The following is a 24187-nucleotide window of genomic DNA, read 5'->3' on the forward strand; positions in this document are numbered from 1 at the left end:
TGCAAAAATAGAGTGTAGGGTTGGAGATCGCCTTATACTTTTGTTTTTGCATTAGTTTAGAATAGATCTTAAGAAGATTAATTTTGAATTTTGAAAAAAAGAAGTTTGAACAGTAATTTGAAATTTATTTTTTTTGTTATTTTTTTTACAAATATTAAAATAATTTTATACTTCATTTTATTTTTTACACAAAAATACAATAATAGTTTGTAATGATTTTTTTTTTTCTGTTATTAACAATTTTTAGAACATAGTTTGAGTTCTTAATTAATCGAATTTAACCATGAAAGTGTGTTTACCAGTAATATTTTGATTTTAAATAGTAAAATTTTGAATTAAAATAATTATTTGACTTGAAATAAATATATATTGATGTAATATTTTGAATTTAAAAATAAATTTTAGTATAATATAATAAATAAAAAATAAATATTTTATTTAATATTTTTTAGGGGAAAAAGAATTGAAAATAATAAAACCAGGTTTAAAAACTTACAAGTAGCAACTTTTTTGCTAAAGAATTGTGAATGAGAACATGTGATAATAAATAGTTATTATTTTATATGTATTTAATAATTTATTATAATAATATGAATAAGATAGAAAACGTTTAGATGTAAATATAAAAATTACAAATATTTTAAAATTTTATATATTTTAAATAATATTTTAAAAATATATATATTTAAAATACCAAAATAAATTTGCTCAAATAGTTCGGATCAAAATTATTAATTTCAATTTTTTGAAAGGTCAAATCGAAATTAAATCTTCCAAAATTTTAATTATTTCATTTCAAAACCATCGATTTTAGTTTACACTGTCAGTTTATATTTATTTATTTTAAATTCTTTTATTTTTTTAATTTCAATTAAAAAAAATTGTAAAAGTGAGTAATAATTGTTAATTTTATTTTTTTTATAGTAAAAAATAGTACAAAAATAAAATTTTTTTTACTTAAAAAAAATGAGAATATTTTTCGATGACAACTCAAAAAGAAAATGGGCATAAATTTCAATAACGGATGAAGTAATATACAATAAATAAGATTAATTTAATTTCGTTAACCTTTATTTCTATTGAATCTCGATATAATATTATATTTTTAAAATTCTGTCAAAAACCAAACAAAACCGAACGAGATAAATAAATATGGAACGGAGAGTAAATATTTAATTTAATAGTATTTTTTAAAGAAAATAAAATAATAAAATTCAATTTCAAAAGCCATTTATTTTTTACTTGCTAATATTTGAATATTAATTATTATATCAAAAGCTTAGTACAAATTAAAAAAATTGTAAAATTATACAAATATAAAAATATTTTTAATGTTAAATACAATGAAACAAAAATTAATGTGATCCTTAGAGGAGGACGAAGAAAATATTACATGCTGTTATTTTTATATCACACAATATAATACTAATTATCAAAATTTACATAAAAGAAAATAAAATAAAAAATAAGCGTTACTCTCTTTACGGAAGGAAGAAGTATTTATTTCTTAATTAATTTCAATACCATTTTAGCACGGTAATTTCCTTATATATTTTTTAAATACGGTAAATATATTTACGGTAGATTACTTAAATTGTTTTCATATCATTTTTATTTAGCCAATACCATCAACAAATCAATCCCTCCGTACGACCGCACGTGCCCATCCCGTGCCACCAAAACTCAACGATGAGCCTGTTCGTCTTCTCCATCGTCCTCCCGCCATTGATTCTCTTACTGCTCTACAAACTGACTCCCAAATACCAAACCCACCCTTCTTCTTCCCCAAAGCTCCCAAAATCGTACCCTATTTTCGGCTCCTTCTTCACCATCGTCAAGAACAGACATCGATTCGTCCAGTGGTCGTCGGACATCGCCACGTCGATTCCGACACTCACTTTCTACCTCAATCGGAACTTCGGCCTCACGAACATCGTCACGGCGAACCCCGCCGTCGTGAAGCACATTCTCAAAACCAATTTCGGAAACTACGATAAAGGAGAGTTCTTCAGGACCAATCTGGGCGACTTCCTCGGCGACGGAATTTTCAATTCCGACGGCGAGATGTGGAAGTTGCAGCGCCAGATCGCCGTCCATGAATTCAACACCAAATCTCTCCGGAAATTCGTCGAGACCGTCGTTGATTCAGAGATCTCCGGTCGCCTGATTCCGATCCTTGAGGATGCGGCGGTGGCGGAGGCGGCTGCGCCGCCGCTGGATTTTCAGGACATTCTCCACAGATTTGCCTTCGACAATATCTGCAAAATCGCGTTCGGGTACTGTTTGATATTTTGGATATCAGTGGTTAATAGGTTTGAGATTTTATGGGTTTTCTTCTGATTTCACAAACTATGAAGATATTTAGTTTGAATTTTTTTAATTTTTTTTTCTAAAATTATAGGAAAAAATAATAAAAATTTTAAAATTTTGTATATAAAAAATAATTCTAAGAATGTGTTCTTTTTGTATTTTTATATATATTTATTATTTTTATACTATTTACAAATATTAAATTTTGTTTTTCAATTTTCTGTTCTCAACAATCTTGTCAATATTTTGACAATTCATTTAAATCAATATAAAAGATCAAGTCAAATTCTATACTGTATCTATAACTTTTTAAATTTGGTTGTCTTCAATCCTAAAAAAATCAATAAAATTTTAATTGAATATACCTTACTTTACTATATCTTCATTATTAGATTGTTTGCTTCGCCTTTTATTTAATTTTTTTATTTTTAATTGGGTGAGACTATTCATAATATTATTATTTGGATAATCTTAATTTTAAATATATGCAAAATTTAATAGATACGATCCAAAATACCTTTCCCCGTCGCTGCCGGAGGAGAAATTTGCGGTCGCATTCGAGAAGGCGGCGGAGCTCTCCGAAGAAAGATTTTTGACATTTATTCCATACTCATGGAAGATTAAAAAGTTTCTAAACATCGGGTCGGAGAAGGAGCTCAAGATGGCCGTTGGCGAAGTCCGGCAATTAGCACTAAAAATCGTCCGAAGAAAAATGCAAGAAATTAAGGAAAATCCATCGTCAAACAACCAATTCGACGATCTATTGTCGCGATTCTTAAATTCAGGGAATTCCGAGGAGACCTTCGTCACGGATATAGTGATAAGCTTCATTATCGCCGGAAAAGACACCACCTCCGCCGCTCTGACGTGGTTCTTCTGGTTGTTGTCGAAACATCCACAAGTCGAGAACGAAATCCTCAGGGAAATCGAAGACATGTCCGGGGCATCGTCGGCGTACGAGGAGGTTAAAGAAATGGTTTACACGCACGCTTCGCTTTGCGAGGCAATGCGGCTTTACCCGCCGGTGCCGGTCGACGCAAAGGCGGCTCGAAACGACGACGTTTTGCCGGACGGGACGATGGTGAAGAAAGGGATGAGAATTAGCTACCATCCGTACGCGATGGGGCGGGTCGAGAAAGTGTGGGGGAAGGATTGGCCGGAGTTCCGCCCCGAGCGGTGGCTGGAGCGGCGGTCGCCGGAGGAGAAGTGGTGTTTTGTGGGGCGGGATCCGTACACGTATCCGGTGTTTCAGGCGGGGCCGAGAATATGTTTGGGGAAAGATATGGCTTTTATTCAAATGAAGAGGGTTGTTGCCGCCGTCTTGCGGCGGTTTAGGGTTGTGCCAGTGGCGGAAGGGACAGAGCCGGTGCTTGTATCGGCGTTGACGATAAAAATGAAGGATGGGTTTCCGGTGAGAATCGAAATTAGGAATAACGGTATATAGGAATGGTTCTTGCCTTGATTTGAAAAATCAGTATCGTGCACATATAGAATATACAAATTTGGGTGTGTTTGTTTGAGAGAATTTGCAAAAAAAAATTGACTATTTGTCCAAAATTTCCTCCCCGTTTCAAAACATTAAATCAAATATCTATTTTTTATTTTTTATATTATTTTAAAAATTAATTTTACATTCAAAACATCACATCAACATTTATTTATATCACATCGTACAACTATTTTAATTCAAAATTTTTACTATTCAAATCATAATTCAAAATTTAAAGGTCCAAACAAACACACAGCACATGTCTCACAACACATGTCTTTATTACATGTGTTATATGTTCATAATTAAAACGTATGTTGTATATGAGTGTATCAAATACTAAAATCAACTATTTGATATGATGTGTGAGGTTGTGTCATGTGTTATTTAGTTCATGTGATGTATTTATATTACGTTAATATAAATAATATGCTACTTGTAGTAACATCGTGTTTTGGAACCGGATTTTGTGAGGTCCCAAATATTCTTATAATTTTTTAATTTTCGCCCTTGAAATCAAACGATTGTCGCCGATAAAAGGATGGAGATCGGCTTAGGGTCTCAGCAAGTACCCCAAAAAGCCTTGTTGAACATTGAGCAGATATTCCCTTATTGTCGGGTATGGGGTCGTGCAGTCCTTAACCTTGGATGGCTTCGAACAATCGAAAGTAACTAGTGTACGGCCCTGAATTGTAAGGTCAGCGCCGTATTAAAATAATTCCGAAGGAATCCGTGTCTCTAACTATGAATCTAGAAAAAATTAAACATATTTGGATGAAATATGCTGAAAGCAATGTAAAGCAAGCTGAATTCATAAATTTGCAAGAAAAATAAAAATAAAGCTTTAAAGAAAACTATTTAAAAAAAAAGAAAAAAAAAAAGAAAAAACTTTGTTGTGTAGTGAGTCATGTGTAGAGCTGTTAAACGAACCGAGCAGTTTGTGAACTCAGCTCGGTTCGGCTCGGTTAAAGCTCGTTCGCGAAGGTTAACGAGTCGAGCCGAACAACATAAACAGGCTCGTTATACGTTCGTTTAAATAATATATTTATTATAAATATTTTATATACATATAAATTTATAATTTATAAATAAATAAAATATTAATTTAAAATATATAAATAAAATAATTTTAAATTTTCTTTATAATTTATATATAAATTTTAAAAAAATAAGACAAATGAGTTCGAACGAATTTAATCGAGCCTAAACGAGCCGAACACGAACACGAACACGAGCTCAAACAACAAAAATTCTTAACGAGCCGAACTCAAACACTACGAACGAGCTCGAAAGCTTAACGAACGAGCCTGAGCTTTGTTCGCGAACGTTAATAAAAACTTAAAATTTGGCTCGACTCGACTCAGATCGTTAACCGCTCTAGTCATGTGTGTGAAGCTGTGTTCTAATGCCTATTTATAATCCCCAACATTAGGAACTAATCTCTACTTTGTCACTTCCTAGATTATAGGAAGTTTTTTATTCCAACTTCTTCACTTTGTCCTTATCGTTTTCCTTTGTCTCAATGTATTTGGAACTGTCATCGACATGGTCTATCCATTTCTGCCGGAAAAGTCAGATGACTCAGTGTCTTTTTGTTGGCGAGGGCGTTGTCTTCTCGAGGACATAGTCACTGCCGCACTGCCCTCGCAGGGTACCTTGTTCTTCCCTCTGGATGCCCTTGTTTTGGAGTTGCGCCCTTCGCTAGATTATCCTTTACCAAAGGACCGTGCCTTCTTCCGAATTGTCTTCGTCCAAAGGCCATATTTGGTCATATCCTCCAATCTTTCTTGACTGTCTTAGAGAAAGTTTAATTAATGTAAATTAAATTCGAAATTTTTAAAACCGATTTTTCGGTGAGTTCAAATATATATGGACTATGTAATGATTACTAGGCATATTACTTACTCGTGATTCCAAAAATATTGTATAAAAATCTCTTTCCATTAGTATTTAATGGCAATTGCAATTCAATGGCCTAAATACAACTGCTCCTTGTGTTGTACTTGTATACTATAGCGCAATAATCGTAACGTATGTCGTACTGTTCAGTCATGCTCACCTCAACACATGAAATATTAACTGTCCTGTTACCCTTTATTAACTATCGATTCTGAGCGCGTGAATTGCAATCGTAATTAAGTACTAACATAGAGGATTTTTTTATGTAATATTTTGAAAATCTTGAGTAGGTAATACGAAATTTAAAATCAAAGAGAATTTTCAGCGAATTTCGAAAATGATTTTAAGCTATTTTGCCAAAATTTTTGGATTAAAGAGGACGTAATTGTGCTTCTTCTTAGCCTGGAAAAACTTTTTTAAGTGATTTTATTCAGCTTCATAAAAGTGTTTTGGTGCGCAATAATATTTTCTTGACATCATGCCTCTTTCATCCATTTGTTGATTTTTACGAAGAATGTGAAAATTGCGAAGAAATCTTGTTATGAATTCGAAAAACTTCACATTGGTTTGAAATGCGACTGGAACCATGATCCAATCATGAGCTTGAATATTTTTCAAAAAACTCTAATTCATCAATTTGTCGATCAATAATTGAATTATTTGTCCAGTAAAAAATGATCTGGTGATGTAGGGTGAACTCGTGACTGTAAGATTATGAGTTCAAAATCTTCGATGGATGCCTCTGGATTTTGGTTGTCATACATGATTAACCTAGTGTGATTTGTTTTATTGGGCATAATTTGCAAACTATTAGATTCGGTTAGAAATATATCCAAAATATACTTAAAAAATAGTGATTATAGATTTTCATGTCAAAAAAACAAGAAATTAAAAGAAATATATATATATATATATTAATGAATTATTTGTCTAAATTGGTGAATTAAGAAGAAAAGGATTCAAAGAACATTAAAAAAAAAAAAAAAGCATTGTAGAAATAATTTAGAGAAAAGTTATATTATAACGCAAAATTAATCTTTTTTGTTCTCAATTGAAACTATTTTTACAAATGTGAAATAACAAATTGGATAATATAAAAGTTAAGTAGTGAAAAATATAAAAACCTACGATCAAACACATGTTTTTAGGGATTGAATTTAGAGTTGGGATTTGAACATTAAAAATTTTGAATCAGAATAGTTGAATAATATAATATAAATAAATATTGATGTAATATTTTAAATATAAAATTAATTTTCAGTATAATATACATCGAAAACGGAGCGCGTGGATACCAATCTCCAACTCCAATAATTTGGTCCAATTACAAATACTTTATTCTCAACTATAGCAATAATTTGGTCCAATTACAAATACTTCATTCTCAATTATTCCTTACCTTATATTTATTTCTTAATTAATTTCAATATAATTTTATCACAGTAATTTCCTAATATATTTTCTAAATACATAACTGTATTCATGGTAGATTACTTAAATTCTTTTCATAGTATTTTTATATAGCCAACCCCCACCACCATCAACATAACAATCCCATTCCCCCTGCAACCCGCACGTGCCAGATTTCTCCGAAAACAATGAGCCTGTTCGAAACCCCCATCGTCTTCTCCATCGTCCTCCCGCCATTGATCTTCTTACTGCTCTACAAACTGACCCCCAAATACCAAACCCACCCTTCTTCTTCCCCAAAGCTCCCAAAATCGTACCCTATTTTCGGCTCCTTCTTCGCCATCGTCAAGAACAGACATCGATTCGTCCAGTGGTCGTCGGACATCGCCACGTCGATTCCGACACTCACTTTCTACCTCAATCAGAACTTCGGCCTCACGAACATCGTCACGGCGAACCCCGCCGTCGTGAAGCACGTTCTCAAAACCAATTTCGGAAACTACGATAAAGGAGAGTTCTTCAGGACCAGTTTGGGCGACTTCCTCGGCGACGGAATTTTCAATTCCGACGGCGAGATGTGGAAGTTGCAGCGCCAGATCGCCGTCCACGAATTCAACACCAAATCTCTCCGGAAATTCGTGGAGACCGTCGTTGATTCAGAGATCTCCGGTCGCCTGATTCCGATCCTTCAGGATGCGGCGGCGGCGGAGGCGGCTGCGCCGCCGCTGGATTTTCAGGACATTCTCCACAGATTCGCCTTCGACAATATCTGCAAAATCGCCTTCGGGTACTGTTTGATATTTATTTATTTATTTTTTATGCCATAATAATATACAGCAGATAAGCTCAGGTTAAACCCCATCGAACTTAGGTTCGACAACAAGTTACATTAGGTGAACTATATGTCGTAGGTCACTTGGAGTCGTGGGGTGTTGAACACAGTTTACCCCACGCCACCGGGCCATTATTACCTTTTTTAGTTAATATTTAATTACAACAAATACCATTAATTTTATTAAATTCTCTCTTTATTTATTTTACTTTTAAACTAAATTTACAAAAATACCCTAAATTATATGTCACTTTTTCAGTAGAATATTCATTCTTCTTAATTCCGATGCTGAATCCAAATGGACTAATATATAACGGACGAAGGGAGTATTTTAGATATAAGTAGTGTAGTGTGCTTAGAGCTGGGAAATTGTCTAGTCGGGTCTGGTTTGAATTTGTTGAATTTTTAGACGGATCGGACTATTTATATTCAACCCGCTCAAATTATTTCAACTCGAAAATGATCAGTTAATTCGTTTAATATTTTTTTAAACAGGTCAGATAAATCATCTAAATATTTATTTTTATTATGTGAAATTTTGATTAATTTATTTTTTTAATAAACTTATAATTGTAAAATGCTGTAGTATACAAGAAATTAGTTTTCAGAATTTAAAAAAAATAAAATTAACAAATTAATCTATTAAACATTTAAAATAAATAATTAACTAAAAATTATTCAATAGACTAATTATCAAATATTATTTGATTATATTTATAATTGGGTGAGACTATTAGCGCACTATTACTTAAATCTATTGAATTTGATAGATTTTCACTCTAAAATTATGCAAAATATAACAGGTACGATCCGAAGTACCTATCGCCGTCGCTACCAACGGAGAAATTCGCCGTTGCATTTGAGAAGGCGTCGGAGCTCTCCGTCACGAGATTCATGATGTTCATTCCATACTTGTGGAAGATTAAAAAGTTTTTGAACATCGGGTCGGAGAAGGACCTGAAAATCGCCGTCGGCGAAGTCCGGGAACTGGCGCTAAAAATCATTCGACAAAAAATGCAAGAGATTAAGGAAAATCCATCCTCAAACAACCAATTTGATGATCTATTGTCGCGATTCTTAAATTCGGTGAATTCCGACGAGACCTTCGTCGCAGATATAGTGATAAGCTTCATTATCGCCGGAAAAGACACAACCTCCGTCGCGCTGACGTGGTTTTTTTGGCTACTATCCAAACATCCGCAAGTCGAGAACGAAATCCTCACGGAAATCGACGACATGTCCGGGGCATCGTCGGCGTACGAGGAGGTTAAAGAAATGGTCTACACGCACGCTTCGCTTTGCGAGGCGATGCGGCTTTACCCGCCGGTGCCGGTGGACGGGAAGGCGGCTCGAAACGACGACGTTTTGCCAGACGGGACGGTGGTGAAGAAAGGAATGAGAGTTAGCTACCATCCGTACGCAATGGGGCGGGTCGAGAAAGTGTGGGGGAAGGATTGGGCGGAGTTCCGCCCCGAGCGGTGGTTGGAGCGGCGGTCGCCGGAGGAGAAGTGGTGTTTTGTGGGGCGGGATCCGTACACGTATCCGGTGTTTCAGGCGGGGCCGAGAATATGTTTGGGGAAAGATATGGCTTTTATTCAAATGAAGAGGATTGTTGCCGCCGTCTTGCGGCGGTTTAGGGTTGTGCCGGCTGCGGAAGGGGCGGAGCCGGTGCTTGTGGCGGCGTTGACGATAAAAATGAAGGATGGTTTTCCGGTGAGAATCAAAGCTAGGAATGAAGGTATATGAGAGTGTTTGGTAGAAAAAAATGAGGTCGATGAATGATAACAATTTGATTATTGTTATTGTTATTATAATTTTAATAATAATAACTTAATAAAATTATACTATATATATATTATTTTGCAAAGAATAAATTTTTTATATAATACAATTAAATAAAAAGAATGTAAATGTTTATTTATAATTAATACAAATTAATTCTCAAATTATACATTTTTCATTTTATAAATTTAATTTAATATATATTTTATATCATTATTTTTTTACCTATCAAATCAATATAAATCAAAATCCTCAAATCCAAACAAAGATTACTAATTCAAATAAACGCAACTTTTTAAAATTATAGAAAAAAAAATTTAATTTAAACCAAATTTTTTCAAACTAATTCCAAAAAAACTCACAGTATGAATTTAGAAATAAAATTGTTTTTTATTTCCTAGTTTTAATTTTTTTTCTTATATTTTCAAAAAATAAAAAAAAATAAAAATTGAAAAGACAATTGAATTTTTATACTAAAATAAAAGTAAAAATAGAAAAAATTACCACCTTTAGACATTAAAAAAAAGAAGGTAATTTTAAGACAATATTTTGAAAGTAAAATTTAATTTTGCTCTTTTTAACATTAGAAAAATCACGTGATCCTATATCACATTGCCGGCACTACAGGCATTGACGGAAAAATGTCATGAAGCGCTACCTTAGTGCTGACAATGCCATATAAGGACAATGCCATATAAGGACATATGACCGGTCCGAGACTTTTTTCGGTGTCGAATGATAAAATTAAAACCTATCGTCGAGATATTGCTCTAAAATACAAAAAAAAAAAAAAAAAAAAAAAACCATATATTGAAAATAATAATTTAAAAATTTTACAATGCTCTATGAAAAAATGCTTATCTCCAATACCTTTTTCATTTGAGAGGCTACAAATTAATAATAAAGTGTTACTATTATTATTTATGCATCTTTTTTACATATTTATACACCAGTATATAACACGTGTTATCTATAAATATCTTAATAGTAAATAATACTTTATCGGTCTATCTTTAATGTATATATATTTTCAATTTAGTCCGTCTAACGCTAATTATAAATATTTATATTTTCATATTTATTTATAATCATATTACTTTTTAGTAAGATTATAAATATTTTTATACATAAATATTACTACTATCAAAAGTAAATGTATATGTGAAAAAAAAAAAGAATATGTTGTTTAATTTTATTTTTATTAATATTATTCACTCATAAAAAGTATATAAAAATTGATTGAGGAAAAAAAAACTATACAATTTATGCTTTTAATTCTTATTGTCAACATTTTTTTTTATATATACTATTCTTCTTAGAAAAAGATAATATGCAATTCTTTTAGTCCGAAAAACGGCAATTAGGATGCTCATTGAGTTAACTACTGATTTATATAAGTTAATATCTATAATCAAGACAAACAATGCATCTTTTTATATAGCGCAACAAATGATCTATTATATAAAAGCAAGCATTGTGAAATTTTATATTTGTATTGTATGTGTATAGATTTCGAGATAAATTTTGACAATTTTATATATTTCTGGTAATGTATACGTATTGTCAAATATGTATTGACCGAATCAAATCAACATAGTACTGATCTGAGATTAATGTCCAATCAATCCACATTATCTTGTCGACTAATTATCCTCCAATTTACATGGATCGTCGCTTGGGTTGTGCTATCGATCATTATTTGGACTAGTATTCTTATGCCTAATTGGCCGTGGAATAATCTTCGGCCGAGAAATATTAGTCATTTCATCTACAAGATTAGGCCAATTTTGATGACAAGGTTTGACGCTGTCAAAATTATATTTGATCGGCCTAAATCGAATTTTGTCCGTATTGATTGAAAATTTTCAAGTCAATCTTCTCTTGTCGATGAAATTTTTGTGTAACAACAATATTGTGAAAAATATATTATTTATATATATATATATAACATAAGTATGAGTTTGTATAATTTTTGACATTATTATTCTTCCGAATTTGTGCATTGAATGTTTTCTACTAGATTATTCCCTCTTGTTTTATTACTCTCTAGTACGATTAGGTTGTTTATGCCCTTTAATTAAGCCTTTTAAATAACCACACATTTATTGCATCTTATTCAAACATAGCCCACTATTTTGGGCATAAGTCCAAGAATTATATATAGTATTAGCCTTTGGAATTTCATAATTTTGTATTTTAATTATGTTCGATTTATTATTATATTTTTAATGATTTTTCTAAAAAAAATATATAAAATTATAACCAAATAATAATTGAAATTTTCAAGACTCTCCTGTCATATTTTAGTCTTGTCTGTCACACAATATTTGTCTAATGTATCTTATGTTAATTGTATATTTATACCAAAAATCAAACTTAAAAAAATATATATATATAAATATTTATTTAATTATAAAAATGAAAATAAATAATTTCAGGTGATCTCATTTTTTTTTTTAAAAAAAAATAGACAATAGTTTAATGAAAAAATACCAACTTAAGTTTTAATTGCAAAACAGTTAGTCCTATTGAAGGGAATTGTTATGTATGCTAATTAAGTATATAACTTAGAATTAATAAACGAGGGTCTTCATCCAATAATATTTTTTAAATTTCAATTCCTCAAAATAATAATAAATAATACAAAATACTTTTAATAAAAGTCAAAAAAATCAAAAAAATAAAATTCAAATACTTATTACTAAAAGTCAAATATTTATAAAAAAAAATTGTTGGGTGAAGAGAGAGATTATGTGTTATATAAATTGTTATTTTGTGCTGTATGTTCTCTCTCAATATATATATATATATATTATTAATATATATTGCATTAATAAATCATTACTTTATTTGTATTTTATAAAGGCAAAAATATAGAACAATTTTGTATATTTTCATTGATTAGTAAAATACTATTATTTTTTTATTCATTGTAAAAAAAGAAAAAAGTGACTCTTTGAAATAAGATGGAGGCAGTATTATTTATGAACTATTGTCGTATGTTATATATATATATGTGGTCTTAAATTCGGCACTATGTTGAACAATGCGCAATATACTAACAACAACACAATATATTACTATTGGCGGAGAACTGTTACTTTTTTCTTTTCTTTTTTTAATAACGTGGGAATCCGCAATGCTACTACGTGCGCACTAAATAAATCCTTGCTCGAACCTAATAGCCTGCAAACTAGGTCCAATAAGGCAAGGCGAACCATGTGTGTGGCAGGTGGACCTGAAGGTGTTGAAGTTTGAAGCCATAACCTCGCGATCACAAGTTCATTCTCCGCAGCACATATCATCCTTGCGGACTGCTATGCTGTTAAATTTTATTTCAGTGTGTTGTCAGTACAGTACAGTGTACACTCATTGCGGTTAGCACAGTAACTAATGCCCACATTGATACATAAAATTCAACAGTACCAGCTGCATTATGCTATGTCGTAATAAAAAGGGTTTAGAGTACATCTAAAATACAACAATAAATTGCAATAAAATGAAGCTCTACTACACAAACATCTTCCAATATTGTGTTTATTTATTACCCCACTCTCTCTTATCTTCCCAAAATAAAAAATCTCCAACCAGACATGCTGATCAATTTCCATATTGCAGCCTCGGCCATGGCCGCCATGGCCATTCCTATAGTTTACTTCTTCCTATGGAAACTAAAATCGACGCCCAAAACCGCCCTGTCTTCTTCCGACAAGCTTCCTAAATCTTATCCTATAATCGGATCGATCTTATCCATCTGGAAAAATCAACAAAAATTCGTCCAATGGACATCGGAGATCGTCACCTCCACCCCGACGCTGACTTTCCTGCTCCGCCACCCTTTCGGCCGGAAAACCATTTTCACGGCGAACCCCGCCGTCGTCCGCCACATTCTCAAGTCCAATTTCAAGAATTACAGTAAAGGGGAAGCTTTCCGGGGGACTTTGAGAGACTTCCTCGGCGACGGAATTTTCAATTCCGACGGGGAGATGTGGAAATTCCAGCGACAGATTGCAATTCACGAATTCAAGACGAAATCTTTGTGGAAATTCGTCGAAAACGTCGTCGATTCGATGATCGCCGGACGCCTGATTCCGGTCATGGAGAACGCCGCCGCGGCGGTCCTGGACTTACAAGACGTGCTTCATCGATTAGGGTTTGATAATATCTGCAAAATTGCATTCGGATATGATCCCGGACACCTCTCGCCGTCGCCGTCGCTGCCGCCGGTGAGCTTCGCCGCCGCGTTTGAAAAGGCTATGAAGCTCTCCGGCGACAGGTTCCAGGCGTTTTTCCCTTATTTGTGGAAAATCAAAAAAGCCCTAAATGTCGGATCCGAGAGGGAGCTCAAAATCGCCGTCGGCCATGTCCGGGAATCGGCGATCCAAATCGTCAGGGCGAAGAAGGAAGAGCTTTTCCGGCGATCAAACGGCGGCGGCGATGGCGACGGCGACGGCGGTGATCTTCTGTCGAGGTTTTTGAGCTCAGGTCACACCGACGAGGAATTCGTTACAGATATTGTCATAAGTTTCATACTCGCCGGAAGGGACTCGACCTCCGCCGTGCTGACGTGGTTTTTCTGGCTGCTGTCGCGCCACCGGCGCGTGGAGGAGGAGGTCGTCGGAGAAATCGAAAACACGTCGGGAGTTTCAGCGTACGAGGAAGTTAAAGAAATGGTTTACACGCACGCTTCTCTCTGCGAAACGATGAGGCTTTACCCGCCGATTCCGATGGATCCGAAAACGGCACAAAACAACGACGTTTTGCCGGACGGGACGGTGGTGGAGAAGGGGGCGGTGGTGGTCTACCATCCGTACGCTATGGGGCGGGCGGAGGCGGTGTGGGGGAAGGATTGGGCGGAGTTCCGCCCTGAGCGGTGGCTGGAGAGGGACGCCGGCGGCGGCGGCGCCGGAAAGTGGAGATTTGTGGGGAAGGATGAGTACAGTTTTCCGGTGTTCCAAGGCGGGCCGAGAATATGTTTGGGGAAGGACATGGCGTTTATTCAGATGAAGAGAGTGGTCGCGGCGGTCTTGCGGCGGTTCAGGGTGGTGCCGGTGGCGGCGGATGGGGCGGAGCCGGTGTTTATCCAGACGTTGACGGCGAGAATGGAAGACGGTTTGCCTGTGAGATTGGAAGCAAGGGTTAAGTAGAAAATCATTGTTCAAATTTCATGCTGATTTTTTTTTTTTTTTTTTCACAATATATTATCAAACAATAAAATTATACTATTTCTCAACAATAATTAGTAGTTTTTTTATTTTTTATTTTTCGTCGTGGTTTGAGTCTATTTTAGAAATAATTTTTTTTAGCTCAAAATTTAATTGCAGTGAATAGTTAAATACTGTATAAAATATTTTTGTTTTTGATGTAAATTTAAAAATTTGATAATAAAATAAAGTTATTTAAAAAAAAAGAAAAAAAAAATCTATACTTACTAGAAATAATAATTTATAATTAAATAATTCAAAATAGAAATATAAGTATATATTATATGAGTGGACTGAGAATATATAATATATATTTTAAGGAAAAAATCAAAATAAGTCCTATTGAAATTAAAATTAATAAATTTTGATCTAATTAAAAAAAATTCATTAATTTTGGTCCAATTAAAAAAAAATTCATTAAATTTAGTATCGATATAAATAAATTTAATCAATTTTGGTCATACTATTTAAAAACTAATTGTAATTGATGACGTAGATGCAAAGAAGGATAACGTATAGTTGATCTGAACCAACACAATCGAGCAGTGGCGGAGCCAGAATTGTTCCGCCGAAAGGATTAAAGGTTTAGTTGAGGTCAAAAATGTAGATATTATTATTATTTTAAAGAAAATTGATAGAAATATATATATATATATAACGTATTCAATTAATATAAAAATATTAATTTGGTAAAAAATAATCAAATATGAACAGATAAACAATTTATAAAACCAACAATACAGTCAATGTAATGGCAGAGACCTCCGCCACTGCAGCCGAGTTATATTGAACACGACTGTGTTCGATTTATTGATGGAGATGAAGCCCGCAGAAACTGGTAATTTGTCGCCTTTGAGCAAGCGCAATACCCATGCCCTCTTCAATTGTGTCTATTACGATAGCTCCGGTCTCTTTATCAATTCACGCCGTGTTCTTTTAATCTCCTAATTTGTTCGATTCTTGAGGAGAATTTATGAAATAGATCCTAATTGATCATGAAATTGTTGAAAATTTATTGTAATTAGTTCGTAAATCATAAGTTGCCATCGATTCACCTCAATAGCAATTCGGTTAGGATTTATGTGTTACTTTGATATTAAAAGTAAATTGATTCCTGCATAGCTTTCTTCTTTACTAATAAATTGAGCACGACTGTGTTGTAGTTTAACACGGCTATGTTTTTCATTATTAACTATATATATACATGGTCATATTTGGTTTTGGTCCAAATCAACTACATGTCATTGTTCTTTGTCCCCTGACATTAATTATAATTAATTTTGAAATAGTGATATCAAAATTAATTGAATATATTTATATTTGGAACTAAAATTGATAATTTTTTTAATGCGATCAAAATTGATTAATTTTAATTTCAATAGTACTTGTTTTAATTTTTTCTCTATATTTTATTAATATTGTGACACATTAATTAATGAAATACTCTTTTTGTTTCAAATATTTTTCTAATATTTTATTTACATATTTTTCCTCCTTTGATCCCTTTAAAAATAATATATAACAACATGCACAATAAAAAGTAAAATCAAATAATTATAAGATTATCAAAATTATATCATATAAAAATCCTAAAAAAAAAAAAAAAAAAAAAAATCAAGTTATATTAGTAGTATATAGAATCTCAAACCAATACAATTATGGAAATTGATCAACATTGTCAATACATATTTCATATATTAATCTCTGTTGCTTTTGTCAAAAGCCTATTTAGCAGTTAATATTATGATTTATTGATTTTGGTACTATCAAATAGGAAGAGAGAAATAAAAATATTTCTTGTTTGAAAATGTTTTATTTTCTATCTTTATTTTTCTCTTATGTTCAGGAAAAAAAAAAAAAAAAGAGAAAATTTGAATGTAGAAGCAGTATATTTATTTATTTTTAGTACTCTCTCCGCCCTATAACTAGATATTCATTTATTTTTTGCACATAATTTTAGAAATATTAGTAATTATATTGTGATGCAGTAGGAATAAAGTAGAAATGACTAAATATGTGATATAAAGGTAATGACATTTGTGTAATATATTGTAAATTGTAAGGGTATTTGTAATATTAGGTAGATAGTACAGTTACTAAAAAAAGAAATTAATATTTTGTTATGGGACGGACTAAAATGAAAAAATAGATATTTTGTTATGAGATTGAGGGAGTATTATTTTTATTTATAATTTCTTAAATTATATTATTTCAATTTTTAAAAAAACATCACATTTCATTAATTATTCAAGTATTTAATTTTTACAATTTTTTAAAAAATTATATTAAAATATAATTTTACAAAGCATCACATTTTAATTTATTATTCAAACAAAAAAAAAATCATAAATAATATTTCTCCGTAGATTCTTATGGATTAAAAACCTCTCTTATCCTATTAATCTTTTTTTTTTATTGATTAATCCAAATTGCCGTACTTTTTTTTTATATATTTTTTAACTTAATTTTTCATTTTATAAAATAAAAGAATTAATTATTATTTTTTTATTAAATTCATTTTCTTTGTCATTTCATTCTTACCATTTGATTTAATTCATTATGATGTATAGGGCCATTTCCCTGAATTGTCTAGTTAATCGTCATGCATGTATTTCGTTTCATGTAATTACTTTTATACAAAGTCCTAAGATGGTGGTTGTTACTATTATATGACTATAATTTTTCAATACAATGCTGACAGCACATATAATATATGTGGTATATACATGAGATATATTATTGACAATTTGACAGTACAAGATTTTTGAATATATACGAATACAACACATGAACTAATATGACATAATAATGTTAGAAAATTATTATATTGCAAAAATATGATTAACGAAATAAATTCGATAATCACGTCAAATCGAGATAGAAACATCTTTCCGCAAAATAAATATGTTTTGATAGTGCCTTCGATTTGTAGCGTAATGTTTCAATGATTAAGCAATGTATCGTTTGCAGATTAGGTGACACTCCAATATTTCGAAACTCCGACGAACTAAAATGAGATATTTGAGCTATGTCAGGATATTAGAACAAAATGAGAGTTTTCAAAAAGTGTATAACTGGAGCACCTCCACCCTTAGGGGAGAGTAAATTTTCTAGATAGAAATCTCACTATAGTAAATGTCCGAACCAAAACCGTCGGTAACCAACAATGATTAAACTCCGTAACGTTCAACCATAAACATCGGATTTAATTTCAATCATAATTATTGTTGCTAGTTATTTGCTCAAATGAATTTTGGTTGAGTTGCAGGAGGAGATTGGATCTTCGCGACCTGAGGCCAAAGATTATTAATGCGCACATTTTTATTATTGACCCAAAAACCTGTCTTTAGTGACTGTGGTCTCAGAAACAACGTGTGTAACAGATTGGTGAATCATCAATATAGAAAATCTAAATTTTTTGTAACCAATTTGGCAGTTAAGTGAATTAGATAGTTGGAGATATACAAGGAAAACATCTAAAATTGTAATTCTCTAAGCCCTCATTCGTTCCTTGATGAGTTTGTAATGAGTTTGGGTTGGATCCCAGGTGTAGGCTGGCCGAATTGAGTATCATTTTGTTATCAGTGTATGTGTTTGTAGTCTGATATGAGAACGAACAACCAGGTTGCATTGCTAGATTTTGTAGTCTGATTGTGGAGTTGAGTTTGTTGTTATTGTGTGCAAGTTAATTGATTTCGGGGCCAACTAATATATTATTTAAATTTTTTAATCTCAAATAATCATTTATCATACATGCATGTAATTATAATTTTAGATTTTATTTTTACTTCACAGGAATATATTTTGTTGGGCTTCAACAATATATTTTTTTGTTTCGATCTTGCTCCAGAGCATAATAGACTTTGTTAAGTCTAGAATTCACCAAAGTCAAGCCTAAATTGACGTTCACGACCAAGACCTTTGAACCCGAAATAAAACTCAAACTCGTTTACTTATGTCATTATCTAATCCGGACATGTGGCACATCCACCTGTAATTTATTGATATTCATATGCTTAAATCATATTATTAATAACCACTGTACATCTCACATGTATTTCAACTCATTAAATTCTCAATACTAACACAAATATAACCCAAAAAATTGCACAATTAAGAATAACCAATGAATAAATATAATTTCGAATAATTTTCTCGTAAGAGTAATAAAGAAATACATTCCAAGATTAATACAAGTAATCACCAAAAAATGTATAGTCAACCAACATAAAGAATTTTCACTATATTATCGATCACAATTTCGCCAAAAAATAATATATCAAAAACAAAAAGAGAAGAATTTATTTTTTAAGCACAAATCTAATTCTACTAAACTCGAACCAATTATTTTTTTTTTCAATTTCAGAATCGATTACCAAACTCTAATTAAGCGAATTTATCCCGGATCAATGAATTATTTGAACAATTAGCCCTATACAAAAATATGATTTAATATTAGAGGATTCGAAATTCAAATCAAACCAAAATAATATTAATACCCAAATTAAAATTAAATTAAATTAATTAAAACAGAGACCACTAACCCGTAGCAATTATAAAATTATTTAAAATGCACGTCATATTTTATCCACTTGAAATAAATAAATAAAATAAAACGAAATTCGAACTTGACGAATGACAACAACATGACAGGCACAGCTCCAGAATAATACACTTTCACGCACTCCGAGGACTCCAACACCACAATGAACTAACATTTCATTGAGGACTCCAGATCCCAGGACTGCCCAAAACTGATGCACCCTTTCACAAGGAACAAGCGTCGCTGGCACAGCCTGCCCTTCGATTAAATTTTTCGTCGAACCACAAAATTTTCGTCGTTCATAAATTTTCTGCGATTTCGTCTGCTCCTTCCCCTTCGATTTCCTTCGCGTAGACCTGTAACTTCAACCGAAGATTATCAATGCCCAGCCCGTTGGTTTTTTGAATTCAAAACCGTTTGTTTTTGGATTTACGAAACCGCTCTCCATTTTCCCCCCTTTCCCCAAATTTGGAAGAATCAAAGAACGTTGGGTATCTGCATTCGCTTGTAATCGTGAAAATTTGTGAAGGCGGTTGTCATCTTCGTTGATAAGTCGCTGTAATTTTTTGAACAATGGCGTCGAATATTGGTATGATGGATAGTGCGTATTTTGTGGGGAGAAATGAACTTCTTGCGTGGATTAATTCGAGGCTTCAGCTCAATCTCTCTCGTATTGAAGAGGTAAAGAATGAGCTGCAGAGAATTTGGAATCTAATTCGTTTTTCTATGGTGGTTGGGGCCTTTTCTTCTGTTTTTTTTTTTTTTTCGCTTAAATTTTCCTATTGTCGATGCTTTGTGATGTGGAGAGAATGTGGCGATCTGAGAATTCCATGTGGTTGTTGATTCCATTCATTTGATTTTTCTGGAATGGTTTGATTCCATCTGTGTTCTATATGTATACCTTCTGCATTTTGTTTTTGTTCATTCTTTTGACCATTGGAAGTTAGCTTCATGTCTTCTGCTTTTAATCTTACATTGAAATAAATTCTATTCATCAAGGATTTGGCTCGCTTACATAGAAGTTTTTAGAATTTTGAAGAATTTAGGTATTTAATGAGATGTTTTGTGAAAAGCCATAGCTATTTGATCGAGATAAAGTTAATGTTTACGAATAGTGTCGGAATTAAAATAAATGTGTATGTAAACATAGCAAAGTTAGGTTGCTGGCAATATTTTGCTTTGGAATAGTAAAACGTTGAATAGAAAACAGATGTTTGATATAAACATAAGTAGGTATTAGATGTTTTGAATCAAAATTTGAAAATAGGCTTTTTTATAAAATTTTAGATGACAATTTGGGTGCGTTTGGTTGTGAGTTTCTGTTTGAATAGTGATTTGGATGTCGTCGATGGAAGCCAAGTTACTTATTTTTCATTGATTGACTAAAGCCCTTCAGTTATGTTTTGGGAGAAGAAATAGAGTAATTTTATAGTTGAAAGCTAGAAAAAACGACAATAGTTGTAAAATGAACGCACTCATGTGTGGTATGTTTTTTAAACGAAAATATAAGTAAAGAGAATAAGTTCTACATCTTGAGAGTGTATAGGTGTGTATGTGTCTGTAAAAGAAAGATACACGACGTTCGACAGCCTTTGTATCTTGCAATAACCATGGAAGAACTGCGATTGTGATTATGTTTTCATTCATCTAGAGGCTTAAGGACAACTCTGATGAGAAAACCGATTCCATATTGCTTAGGCGGTGTACTATTTACGCTTACGTTAATTCTTGTGTCATGCTGTGCCACAACTCATTTTCAGTCGCACGAAAATGATTTGCATATGAAAGTTCTATGATCAATTGAGCTTGAGATGCAATACTTTTAGTCGGTTAAGTTTGAGTGTTGGATTTCGGAGATGCATTTGGGAATTTATCAAAATACATGAATGATCGCGATGCACAAATTACATAGGGGTAGTTTTATATATTTATGTTTTTTATTACATACGTTTTATTGCATCGAAACTTGCTCTAAAATGCAAGCTTGCTTGCGTAACATTTCATCGTATTACATTGCGGCTAAAAATCACTTTTCTTAGGCTGCTTCCGGCGCCGTGCATGTTCAGCTGATGGACATGATCTATCCCGGAGTTGTTCCGATGCACAAGGTGCAAAATTGTTTTTATTTCGATTTTTATGAAGCTTTTCTTGATCGGATCCGTACTTTCTTTAGGTGTTACTAATAATCCTATTTCACAGGTGAACTTCGATGCTAAGACCGAATACGACTACATCCAGAACTACAAAGTACTTCAGGAGGTCTTCAACAAATTAAAAATCGACAAGGTAGTCCTTCGCAATTTTGTTCTTTTAGAACTTTCTGAACAGTTTTCTGTTTCGCAAAAATGTGATTCTTTATCTAAACCTTCATAGCACATTGAAGTTAATAAACTCGTGAAAGCACGACCGTTGGACAACTTGGAGTTTCTACAATGGATGAAACGTTACTGTGATTCGGTGAATGGTGGCCTCATGAACGAGTATGCCTCCTTTTAAGTAATTGCTAGTCACTTTTTGTAACTCGATATTATTCGACAAATTATGTAATATTTGGATTAAGTTCCCCAGGAACTACAATCCTGTCGAGCGCCGAGCTAAAGGTGGGAAGGAGAGGAACACCAAGGCTTCACTAAAGCACTCTAAGTCATTACAACCAAACAATTCTGTAAATTCTGGCTCGTGTGACGCAGATTCTTCGACTCTTAGTCGATCCCTGAGTAATACCTCAGTTCTTCCTCCGACTTCCTTTTCCCGATTAGTTTTGGGCAATTTTTTCTTCCTCTGACTTTCTTTGTTCTTAGGCGCCAAACAGAGGTCTAATGGTGCAGCTTTTGGAGCCAATTCTTCATCGGAAATTCAAGCGTTGACGCAAGAGGTAGTAGCGCTACATTTTTGTATAATCCGTTTAGATAGAAGTTTTGGAGTTTTGGAAATAGTAAAAATTGGTATATGATGTGATTTTGTAAGAGGAAAAAAATTATGAATAGTGTCAAAAGTTTCAAAAATGTCAATATAAACAGAGTACGGTTTTGCTTCATTTTAAAATTTGATTAGCGATCGTTTATTTTCCTATTCACGAACTCACCTGCAATACAGGTTTCGGACCTCAGGCTTTCTGTGGATCAATTAGAAAAGGAACGAGACTTTTACTTTGCGAAACTACGCGACATTGAAGTACTTTGTCAGACACCCGAATTAGAAAACATTCCAGTAAGAATGGCTCGACTAAATCATTTCATTTTTACTGCATATCAGTTGCTTTGTAGTTTCTGCGACGATCTTTTTAATCATGATTTTTTACACAATGGATGTCGATGATCCTTTATCTGTTGCGATATTCTTTGTTCCCTCAGACTTGGTCGAAGGATCGAAACAGGATTAGCTGTGAACACATTTAAGGTTTATTATTCATAGTGATGTTTTTTTTTTTTTTTTTTTTTTCTGACTGCGCTTGTTTCAGATAACTTTGGCCGTAAAGAAGATACTCTACGCCGCTGACGACAAAGAGTCTGCCCTCGAAGAGGCTCAAGAAATCGTGGCTGAATCGCTCGACACCATCGAACAAACAAAATCTTCCTCGGATGATCAGTGAATGGTAGTCGAAAACATTAAAGTCTTGTTCGATGTTCTTCGAAAGGAGAGGCTATAACATGTTCTGCTTTCATTGGTAACATTTCCCTGAATCTTCTTCTCATGCTTCAACAGCACTTTAGATCATCATGTTTGCAAAAACCTTTGTATGGACAAATTTTAACAAGCACTCGCACTCAGGAGGGCTATCTTTGTCTTGTACCTTTTTCCTTTTTTTTTTTTTTTTTTTATATGTATAGAACAAAATGCAGATAGCTATACATGACTTACTCTACACAATATATGCTACAATATTTTTGTTGTTTTTTTTATAACTTAGGAACCCATAGACTTATTGGTTTGAGCTTTGAGCGGATTTCAACCGAATCTAATATCCTAGAAGATTTGTTTTATATGGACTGATCGGGATAAATTGACAACACCACTCTAGCCATCTATATTATAATATTCCTTTTGTTTGTCAAAATTATTCTTATTTTTTTTAGTTCGTGGAAGTCAGCAAATCAATATTTAATTATTACTTTTTATTCAATATTTTTTACAACAAATATCACTAATGTTATTATATTCTATTTTTATTTACTTTAAATTTCTAACAAATTTTCAAAAATATCTCTAATTACCTATATTTTTTTCAATAAATATTCATTATTTTTTAATCTCCTTGTCATAGACTAATTTTAATGGACTGAGGGAGCAAATTAGACTACAAATATCATTTGTAGTACTAAATAAATCAAATAAATATGTATATGTTTTATTTATTAATTAAAACTACACGGCTTTATTGAATTAATTCGATGATTAAATTAAAATAAATTTAATTTGATTTATATAAAAAAAATTTATTTTGTAATTTCAATTATATTATACTCCATCCGTCCGCTTACAAAGTTTACAAGTTTTTATTTTGGGATGTCCAATTACAAAGTTTACATTTCATTAAATACCCTACTTTTTTTCCACAAATACTCTTAATTTACATCACATCGAAAAAAAAGTAAAAGCAAAAATATCATTACACTACTTTTAATTATTCACTATAATTAAAATACTATTATTTATTAAACATCGCGCCAAAAATAAATGTAACCCTTGCAAATGGACCGAGGGAGTATAATTTAAAA

General features: G+C 32.5%; 4 protein-coding genes across 5 annotated transcripts; all 4 read left to right on the top strand.

The window, feature by feature from the left end:
- The first annotated feature begins 1393 nt into the window (after positions 1-1393).
- On the top strand, positions 1394-3754 carry LOC127241710 (cytochrome P450 94A2-like). Its single transcript, XM_051260883.1, has 3 exons — positions 1394-1398; positions 1620-2276; positions 2812-3754. The coding sequence occupies exons 1-3, from the start codon at positions 1394-1396 to the stop codon at positions 3752-3754; spliced, it is 1605 nt and encodes a 534-aa protein (XP_051116840.1).
- Positions 3755-7296: 3542 nt separating this feature from the next.
- On the top strand, positions 7297-9686 carry LOC127241712 (cytochrome P450 94A2-like). Its single transcript, XM_051260884.1, has 2 exons — positions 7297-7895; positions 8744-9686. Exons 1-2 carry the CDS (start codon positions 7297-7299, stop codon positions 9684-9686), a joined length of 1542 nt encoding a protein of 513 aa, XP_051116841.1.
- Positions 9687-13315: 3629 nt separating this feature from the next.
- On the top strand, positions 13316-14869 carry LOC127241713 (cytochrome P450 94A2-like). The gene has a single exon (XM_051260885.1). It carries the CDS (start codon positions 13316-13318, stop codon positions 14867-14869), a length of 1554 nt encoding a protein of 517 aa, XP_051116842.1.
- A 4874-nt stretch (positions 14870-19743) lies between these two features.
- LOC127241747 (microtubule-associated protein RP/EB family member 1B-like) lies at positions 19744-23291 on the top strand. Of its 2 annotated transcripts, XM_051260942.1 has the most exons (9): positions 19744-20150; positions 21509-21577; positions 21669-21755; positions 21843-21949; positions 22038-22186; positions 22271-22344; positions 22566-22679; positions 22823-22868; positions 22930-23064. In XM_051260942.1, the coding sequence occupies exons 1-8, from the start codon at positions 20043-20045 to the stop codon at positions 22865-22867; spliced, it is 753 nt and encodes a 250-aa protein (XP_051116899.1). In that variant the 5' UTR covers positions 19744-20042; the 3' UTR covers position 22868; positions 22930-23064. The 2 variants fall into 2 exon arrangements, with proteins under 2 accessions (XP_051116899.1, XP_051116898.1); XM_051260941.1 differs by lacking the exon at positions 22823-22868 and having other exon boundaries at positions 22930-23291.
- The last annotated feature ends 896 nt before the right edge of the window (positions 23292-24187 follow it).

The sequence above is a fragment of the Andrographis paniculata genome, unplaced genomic scaffold, assembly GCF_009805555.1.
Source record: "Andrographis paniculata isolate CXL003 unplaced genomic scaffold, ASM980555v1 Contig83END, whole genome shotgun sequence".
NCBI classification, from domain to species: Eukaryota; Viridiplantae; Streptophyta; class Magnoliopsida; order Lamiales; family Acanthaceae; genus Andrographis; species Andrographis paniculata.

What these genes read in the sequence shown, in the direction of transcription:
- LOC127241747 (XM_051260941.1), top strand. Translation starts at nt 20,043, where the DNA reads ATGGCGTCGAATATTGGTATGATGGATAGTGCGTATTTTGTGGGGAGA. An exon ending in GAGTTGTTCCGATGCACAAG is followed by an intron (nt 21,578 to 21,668) that starts GTGCAAAATTGT and finishes CCTATTTCACAG; the next exon opens with GTGAACTTCGATGCTAAGAC. An exon ending in AATGGTGGCCTCATGAACGA is followed by an intron (nt 21,950 to 22,037) that starts GTATGCCTCCTT and finishes TAAGTTCCCCAG; the next exon opens with GAACTACAATCCTGTCGAGC.
- LOC127241712 (XM_051260884.1), top strand. Translation starts at nt 7,297, where the DNA reads ATGAGCCTGTTCGAAACCCCCATCGTCTTCTCCATCGTCCTCCCGCCA. An exon ending in ATCTGCAAAATCGCCTTCGG is followed by an intron (nt 7,896 to 8,743) that starts GTACTGTTTGAT and finishes AAAATATAACAG; the next exon opens with GTACGATCCGAAGTACCTAT.
- LOC127241713 (XM_051260885.1), top strand. Translation starts at nt 13,316, where the DNA reads ATGCTGATCAATTTCCATATTGCAGCCTCGGCCATGGCCGCCATGGCC.
- LOC127241710 (XM_051260883.1), top strand. An exon ending in ATCTGCAAAATCGCGTTCGG is followed by an intron (nt 2,277 to 2,811) that starts GTACTGTTTGAT and finishes AAAATTTAATAG; the next exon opens with ATACGATCCAAAATACCTTT.